Raw genomic sequence first — 9,569 nt, 5'->3', positions numbered from 1 at the left:
TATAAGTGAAATCATATGGTATTTACCTTTCTCTGACTTACTTCACTCAGAGTAATAACCTCTAGGTCCATCCATGTCATTGCAAATGGTGGGATTTCATTTTTTTAATGGCTGAGTAATATTCCATTGTATATATGAACCATAACTTCTTTATCCAATTGTCTGTGGATGGGCATTTAGGTTGCTTCCATATCTTGGCTATAGTAAATTGTGCTGCCATGAGCATAGGGGTGCATAGATCTTTATGAATTATTGTTTTGATTTTCTTTGGATAAATACTCAGAAGTGCAATTGCTGGCTCAAAAGGTAGATCCATTTTTAATTTTTCGAGAAACCTCCTGACTGTTTTCCATAGTGGCTGTACCAATTTGCAACCCCACCAGCAGTGTATGAGAGTTCCCTTTTCTCCACATCCTCCCTCACACTTATTGTTTCTTGATTTATTGATGATAGCCATGCTGACAGGTGTGAGGCGATATCTCATTGTGGTTTTAATTTGCATTTCTCTGATGACTAGTGACCTTGAACATCTTTTCATATGCCTATTGGCCATCAGTATTTCCTCTTTGGAGAAGTATCTGCTCAGGTCTTCTGCCCATTGTTTAACTGGATTGTTTGTTTTTTTTGGTGTTGAGTTGTATTGTATGTTATGTAATGTTTTAACCTGGTTCACACCTTATTCTTTCACACAGATCCGTAATGCATCCTGCCTGGCTCTTTCAAGATGGAGGGGAAACCTGTGGGAGAGCCTACTCAAGTGGTGTCTAAATTCAAACTTTCCACCAAGGTGGAAAGCACAGGACACTGGCTGGTGGAAGATCATGCTCGAATATGGGAAGTTTTAAAGACAGAGGAGGTAAGACTACTCTAAATGACACAGTTGGTGCAGTGATGGATTTTCTTTGTGTAGCCAGCACCACAGGCCAGCTAGGGAAGTTTTTATTCAGGGGCCATAGGCACAACCATGATGGAGAACAATAAGTCAGGGATGTGTCCCTTGGACATTGATAACTCCACAATGATTCAGCCAAAAGAGGTAGCACTGACAGCTGAGGCTTAAAATATACAAGTTAACATTCTCCTTGTAGAATCCTACCAGACTTAAAGGGGAAATCAAATCATAGTTAGAAAGTTGATAACTAAGGATCGATCATAACAAATGGAATTACATAAATTCATCGTTTGACAGTATCAGGCTAAGTGTATCAGTTAGGATTCTATGGTTGCAAGCAACAGAATGGACTCTGACTAATTTAAGGAAGATGAGAAATTATTGGAGGATGTCGGGAAGCTCACAGAACTGATGAGCAGTTTGGAAAACTAGGCTTAGAAATAGAATAGGAACCAAGTTAGTAGGAACTGCTTAAAGCACTATCCCTGGTATAAATCCTACACTGCTCCCCACCCTTTTCTTATTCTCACATTTCTCTGCTTAAGAGATACAAAACCGTGGGAGAGAGGGGCTCACTGCTAAGACCAGTCACATGTCTTTCTCTTCTGTAAAGAGAAAAAGACACGGCCATCAGAAATCATTATACCAGGTCCTCACAGCGCCTGTGTTTGGAGTCCAAATCTCAATTTTTTCACTTAATATGTTTCTAGGATTTTTCAGATTCAGCCCCATTAATACATATAATAGTAATCCATTAATTACTACATTAATTATACCAGGATTTATTTATTCACAGTTATGTTGGTGGGCATCTCAATTATTTACTGGTTTCTTTTGCCATTATGAGCAATGCCAGTATGAACATACTTATACATGTCTTGTACCCCAGTGTAAGAGGGTCCCATGTGTAAGAGTTTTTCTAGATTAATACCTATTATGTGCATTTTTGAGTTGCATATGTGCAAGTTCTGTTTTGCAAATTATTGCCATATTTTTCAAAGAGGTACCAATTTATACTCCCTTCAGCAGTGCATAAAGTTTTTCTTATTCTACATCCTTTTCAATTTTTGGAATTTTCAGATTTCTAATTTTTCCAGTCTAGTTGGTATAAAAGAGAATCCCATTCTTTGCTCATCAATTGTTTTTGCATCTCAACTCCATCTGAGATAGTTTTTCTTTTTTCCTTTAGAATTTGCTTTTTGAAGCTCTAACTATAGCAGAAATTCTCCTGTGGGCCTTGAGGAGTCAATCCAGGGTTTTAGGCAGGGGTAGTGACATGGTCAGATAAGTGTTGTAGAAATACTGCTCTGTCAGACATGCGAAGGATGGCCTGGAACACTACAAGGCTACCCTAATCCACGGTGGTCTCTCTCTCCTCTGGCTACACCATGCTAGTCAGTACTCAGCTGGGGATTACGTAGCATTGCTTGTCTTTTCACAATGGGAATTCTCTCTCTAGCTAGACAGTCTGTTCCTGACACCATATGCATTAGTTTTAATTCTACTTCACTTATAAACCCCACAGCATTGGCATATCACTAGGCACAGGTAGAAATAAATACCTGATAATTGATTGATGAGTCATTTTATAGCAATTATATAATCATGATTTTATAGTAATATGTCATTTCTCTAAATTGTAACATCAACCAAAACATTGCCATCTTTGGGAACAAAGGCGGTTTATTTGATTCACCATTAGATAGCACTAAGTGGTGGTAATTTTTTGTTGTTGTTGTTATTGCTGATTAAATTTGCATTGAGTTATCCACCATGTACTAGACTTATCTGTGTTCAATGTTTTACATTAGTGAGAAGGTTACTAAGATAAGCAGTGTTCTCTGTGGCTACGGAACAGAGATGTTCTCTGTGCGAATGAAATGAAATGCTTGTATGGAGACTGGGCATATGACCTCTTCCTCTCTATCCAGCTCAGGAATGGGGCCCCACTGTGTAACATCACATTCCCGGAGGAGGAAATAGTAATGTGTTCACCATGCATGCTTTGGAGATTAAATCATACTCATCTGAGGGACAGGAAGGGAGAGAATTAAAAAAAAACAAAACTGGATGACAATTTGGACAAGGAGAGGGAGTGCATGTGTTAATCTTTGAAGAGCCAGCTCTTTGCTGAACTTAAAGGCTGTGGTTTGATGACAGAGCCAGAGTTCTTTGTGATTCTGAATGAATTTTTTCTTCTCTCTGCCCCAAATTTTAATATGAGGCAAAGAGATAGAAATGTGCTGCCTGGGAAGTTATTAATATATAAAAATGCTTTGAAGTATTTTTACTGAGATGAATAAAGTAGACATATCATCAGTAGTGAGAAATTTCAGAATATTGAGACTGAATAATTTTCAATTGGGGTCTGTAAAGGAGGGAAAATATCACTTATTGAGCACCTACTCTGTATGGAGAACTGTACTTGACACTTTCGTATTCATCAAAATATTTAATTGTCATGCGCGTAAATACATTTTTCATAAGGATTTTGAAGATTAGAGGTCAAGGTACATACTCAAAGATACATAGTTAGTAAGTGGCAGAGTTAGAGTCAAAGTCAAGTTTATCTCTCTTTATTTTATACGCGAATCTCGTTGTGAAACTATCTACCAAAATTGTTTAAACGAGTCTGACTCTTTATTTGGTCTCCCTGCCCAAACTTCACTGGCCAGGGCAGCATCCTCAATCATTAAATGATGCCAGTCTTGCTCTCAAAGAGCTTGGCTCTGCAGTGTCTGGTGCAAACAAACGCAGTGTGCCCACTGAGTCATAACTTTCTTGTGTTCCTCCAGTGTTGTCTCAGTGTGTGTGGCTGGGCCTCCCTTCTCAGTTCTCCCATGTAGTATCCTAGTATCTCATGGAGACTGTACCCTTCCCTTAACTCCATTCTATTTAAATGGAGTCCTAAATCTCTACTAAGCTCTTTGTATCTCTCTTTTCCGAATCACTGAGCTCGGTTCCACATGCCCCAAGCTGTCGATTGGGGTCCAGTTGTGAACGATCTCATTGTTTGGAACCTGTATATTCTCCCCCGTTCCCTGAATGCCTGTTGCTTCCCTGGACACGAACACCTGCCAGAACCACATCAGAGTTTTCCCATGCCCTTGAGGCACCGCTCACCAGTCTGTTATGGGGGAACACACACAGCTGTCATCAGGAAGTCTCTCCAGCTCCAGTCTACCCACTTTATATCTTCTTATTTTCATCCACTGGCTCTCGTTGCCAGTCTAAGTGCCCAGCATAGGACCGTTTGAGTTACAGCATGACATTGTCTGTAAGCTTCATAGTCTAAACTGAAGGGAATATTCTGGCTGTCGAAAACTTTCATTATGGCTGTGTTTCAGCATTGGCATTAGAAGGTACTTGAGTATCACCTTTTTGAGGAAGACGTCCTTGATCACTCCGGTCAGGGTTAGTGACCCTCCTGTGTGGTTCCATAACACCTCTGTTTATCTCTCTTATAAGACTCATTACATGAATGGTGCTCGTATGTTTATATATTGCTGTCTCCCAAAATAGAATGTAAACTCCTCAAGTGCGGGACCTCTGTCATGTTCATCTGTATATGTCCAATATAATTCACAGCGTTTGGCACATAGTAGGCCCTTAATAAATACTTATTGAATACAGAAAATATATAGAGGGACTAAGAGCACAGACTGAAGCCAGACTTGCTGTGTGACCTCGTCAAATTTCTTAAACTCTCTGTATTTCAGTTTCCTCATCTGTAAAAAGGGTATCTTAATAGAGTTGTTGTGAGAATTGAGTTACAATATATCAAGTGCCTGGAACAGTACCTCCTATATAATAAGCAATAGATGTAGACTTTTATTATTATTGAGTGAATCAGTGGGTGGGAAGAATACAAAATGTTATTCCATATTGGCCTACCAATTATACAACAGTTGCTTTTGACCCCTGCTGTCTGAATTCAATATTTCTTCCACATTCTGCGAGGCTCCACACTCTGGGATCCTTTCTGTGTTTTTAAGTGACTATGGAATTTGAACTGTAGACACAGCCACCTGAAGACTGACCTCTATAAGGTTCCTATAGGACAACCTTTTAAGGAGGAAGACAGTCAACCCCAGCTAAATATCATTGTGTTGCTATATAAAAATAACTTTTGGGGAAGTGGGCAGATGTTGGGCAGATGTGGCTGTTTCAGAACTACTTAGCTTTATTCTCTCTTCCCTGCATATAAGGTGGGGTGACACTTCAGTCATCAGCGTGCTCCTTGGGGGCAGTGTTCATGAGACAGAGTATACAGGCTGGGTTCTAATTTGTGTTATCCTGGCTGTTGATTCAGGTTGCTCAGGCGACAATTTGAATGGGAAAAGGGAAACCTCTCTAAGAAGATGAAGTAAGACAGGATTGACATGTGGAGAGCTTTCCCCCGTACACATTTCTTAGGCGTTTGCAATCAACTTAGCTGCTCTGTTTGACTCAGAGTCCTACAGCAAAGCCTGCCTTTACCATACCAGATGTGAACGTTTCTTTGCATTTTGGTACAGAGAGGAAAGGAAACGTCAGGTAAATTTAGAAGAAAAGGGGGAGGGAGAGAAAGAGAGAGAGAGAGAAAGAGAGGAGAAAAGAAAAGGAGAAGGAAAAGTCAAGGAAAGGAACGAAAAAAGAAAGAGAGAAAAGGCCAGTTTTATGGGGCTTGCGTTCGTGGGGTTCTTCGGTCTCCAAAAAAAAGTTCGCAAAGCAATTCTGTTTCAGCCCTTCGCTTTCCAAAATGTGTTCACCATAAACCTCAGGGTCTCTTTTTATTCCTTTGAAAACTCCCATCATGTCAGTTCAAGCTTGACATGAGTCAAAAGAAGCAGGGGCTGTGGAGAGAGGAGCTCACAAACGGAAAGACTTCCCAGGAAATGGAGAGGACATGTCTTCTGTCCCGTGGACTGAACTCTCCTTTGAGGGGGCAAATGTGAGGGGGAAATGACATTATTTAAAATTTTCCTTGGATTACAAATGTGGAGTATTTGGGAGAGCTTGCATTTCTTCCCACAGCAGTGCATAGCTAGTTCAAAGGCCCATCCTTTCTCAGGGCCCGGGAAGAGAAAATAATTGAAAACTTTCACTATAAACTCTTCCCCATGACCTGGCATCTGAGAAATTCACCTGCTTTATTTGATGAGAAACCCTGGTTGAAGAATCTCAGGAGGTTTGGTGGGGAGTGTTGTTGATAAGGGATTAGCATTCTTTAAAAAATTGCACTCCAATATCAATAGCCCCAGGCAGGGCCTTTGCACATCGTACTGTTCTCTGTTTAGAATGCCCTTCCTTCCCCCTTTCCTAGCTAACTCCTCCCCATCCTTTAGACGCTGGGAATTTTCTCTGATATCCGCAGACCACGTTGTGAGCCCTTGTCATTTTGTTCTTATATATACATATTTTGAGCACCTTGTGTTTTCTTTATATGTATTTATCACGTCATATGGCGAGCTCTTATTTTATATTTTTTTCCTGTATATTATTTACTCCTAACATGGGGAACTGTGTCTTATTCAAAGTTACATCGCTATACTGTTGAGAGGTTTGATGAATGCATGAATGAACAAAGGAATGGACAGATAAACAATTATCTCACATGTTGATGCTTACCCTGAGAAGAACACCCAAGTGACAGAATTTCTGGGGGTTAGTGGTATTTTCTCTGACGTCATAAAAGAGCATATGTTTTATTCTGTGGCTTGCACTTGTCAATAATAGGGACCATTACTATTTTACAGGATTTCTGAGAAATCAACAACATATGTATATAGTAAAAATACAATGACGGTAAAAGCAAATAGCTGGATGGAAAAAGTCCTCAGGAAGCAGAATAACCTCTCCACCCACTCTTGTTTACCCTATGGTCAAATCGTGCTTACAAACGGACTGGTTGTTGGATGCAATGCAAGAACAAATATGAACTATTTCAAAATATAAAATGTTGATCAAGGAAGCTAAAAATGGCAAAGAGCCTTGAAACATTGTGATAGAAGAATCATGCTATATCGAGGAGGGAGGAGAATTTATTTTTAAGGAATAAGTGAGGTGGTAGATCTGGGAAAGCAGTAAAGAGCCAGGATTTCAAATGGGAATCCAGAAGTATTATAATTCGTTAAGAGTAGTCCAAACTGCTGACAGAGCTGTCACAAAGAAAGTGAATAATTCCCGAACATTCGGTACTTACTGATAGAAATGTAGCAAGGTACTCAATACAAAGTACACATACAAGGACAAGTAACCCTTTTTGGACAGGGACCAAGGTGTCATCCATTTTCTGAAGGGAGGCAGGGGCCACTAGGAAGAGGTACAGAGGCTGCTGATCCGAACCAGACCTGAACTGTAGAGCCATGCAGGTGCCAACCATCAAGCAACTGTAAGAATTTAAACTGAGAGCCAAGAAGATAAACGGAGAAAAGAGCTAAATTACATCTCTGGGCTTTTTTTTTTTTTTTTTAATAATGAAAACAAAGATAAGGGCACTGTAGAAATCATAAATGACAGCCAATTTTTAAATATGACTCTTAAATATCTAATTACCTTATGAAGTCTTTTCACAACACAATCACAACTTTATAGTAATGGGAGGACCAGGAGAAACTTCAGGGGCATCTAGACTGAAGGTTGCTTGTCATTTGTCACCCTTAACCAGTGGGGGTCTGTTCGGACTTTTAATGCTATTTTCTCATTGTCTTGCTGGTTACATGTTTCTTTCTTTCTTTCTTTTTCTTTTGCAATGGAGAAATATCCACTTTATTTCTTATTCTTCAGCGAAATTACCAGAATGCTTGTGAGTGCGGTGCCCTGGTTAACTTAATTTTCTGCACATTAATGAGATAACAGCACATGACTGGTAGTAAGCTCTTAATTGACATTTTTTAGATGAATGGATGAGTAACATAAATGAAAGTACATTCTCTGGAGCAAAAAGTGCAAGTTCCTTCCAGACATGGGTAGGAGTTGAGGATCTAGGCAATAAAGGGGGAAACCCCATGGATTTTTGGATTTATATGAATTTGGTTTAAACGTAGTGACATTTACTGGATGTATTATATTAGGTGGTAGTTAACCCTCTAACCCTTGGTTTCTTCATCTATAAAATGTGGATAATATTCTTTTTTGAAGGTCAAATATGCAATGTATATGAACCATCTAGGACAATGATTGGCACATAGCAAATGCTTAATAATATCGTTTCCATTTTTCTCTCTCTAGTTAACTCAAGATTGATCACAAAACCATTTGCATCTTGGCCCTTTGAAAATAGTCTTAAATAGACTAAAAGTAATATGCAGAGTTGTTAATGTTTGTCAATTCCAGATGGTGGTAATGTGAACACGATTATATATATGTTTGTGTTTCTCTGTATCTTTTACAATTCTAAAAATTAAACATGTCAAAACAAAAGGTTAAACAAAATGACAGACATCATTAAATACAGAAAACATCTAAAATAAATTAAAGTCTACCTTAGTAAATATATAATAGTAAATTGAGTCATTTACCCAATAAATATTTGTCGAGTAACTGCTGTGACCAGAACTGATATAACCTCTGCCTCGTGGAGTTTACACTCCAGTGGGAAATATAGATTTTTTTTTTTTTTTAAAAAGGCATCATACATGTGATCAGGGCAATTAAAAGGATATACAAGGTTATGAGGGAGCACATGTGAGGCACATTTTACCTGAATTTGGGAGATTAGGAAAAGCTAAGAGTAATTAATTATGTGCAGGAATAAGTGACATATAAAATGAGACATGGAGAATGAATAGGGTGAACTACACCAATCTATAGAGTTGGAGAGAGAAGCACATGCAGAAGCTAGAGGGAGTGGGGAATGAAGTTCAGTATGGTTAGAAGTTCAATATGGGTTCCAAGCAGAAGATATAGGGAGAGTTGAAGCTTGAAAGGAGAAGCAGGGGTCAGATCATGAAGGGCTTTGTAAGCGTTGTGCCACCAAAACATCAAGACCCCTGTTGGTGGGGTCTACATTTTTATACTGTTGTTGGTGCTTAGGAACTGATTAATTCAGTGCTTGAAGTTCGATGGCATAATGTGTTTTGGGGGGAGCCTGAAATCATGTTGCTGCTATTTTCAGTGGACAGAAACTTACTCTAACTACTTCAAGTGCATAAAATGAGTATAGAAGTTCTGTCTCTTATATATTTCAATGTAAGAACTTTCATAGTTGGATTGAAGCTGTCCTGAGTCGAAGTACACCATTTCTGCCTGCCACCAACAGGAGACTATCAGCGGTGGTTTATTTCATGCCCTCCTGGACTCATAGAGAAACAAACTTGAAGAAAGCTTTTGGGAACTTAACTTATAAGTAAATGAGCTTTATAATAAAAAGTTAACTTTATCGTACTTGTCTTAGACCACTGATGTCTTCTTGCATCAGATGGATCATGTTTGTATCCCTGATCTTAAAGTTAGCCAGAGTTTTTGAAACTAATAAATAATTCTACAATCTGGACAACTTTTCTTTTAACAAAACAAATGGCATTTGTCTATTATTCTATGCAGCTAGGTTGAATGGAGTTTGGTTTGGAGAATCTGGAACATAGTCCCATTGGGGCAGGGATGAAGGATGATTACATTCTAATGACAGTCATTCACAATATCAGATCACATTCAAACTCATGGCCATTACACATGGTTTTATAATGGAAAATAA

The 9,569-nt window shown here is 38.9% G+C and overlaps 1 protein-coding gene across 1 annotated transcript in view; it reads left to right on the top strand.

The window, feature by feature from the left end:
* The first annotated feature begins 724 nt into the window (after positions 1 to 724).
* The window catches only part of RGL1 (ral guanine nucleotide dissociation stimulator like 1), a 142,151-nt gene continuing 133,306 nt past the window's right edge, over positions 725 to 9,569 (top strand). Inside the window, 1 exon segment of the mRNA XM_025043882.1 lies at positions 725 to 856. Within this exon segment, the coding sequence (XP_024899650.1) occupies positions 725 to 856 (132 nt within the window).

The sequence above is a fragment of the Pteropus alecto genome, unplaced genomic scaffold (assembly GCF_000325575.1).
Source record: "Pteropus alecto unplaced genomic scaffold, ASM32557v1 scaffold101, whole genome shotgun sequence".
Lineage (NCBI taxonomy): Eukaryota > Metazoa > Chordata > Mammalia > Chiroptera > Pteropodidae > Pteropus > Pteropus alecto.
This window is presented reverse-complemented; position numbering and strand designations above follow the sequence as displayed.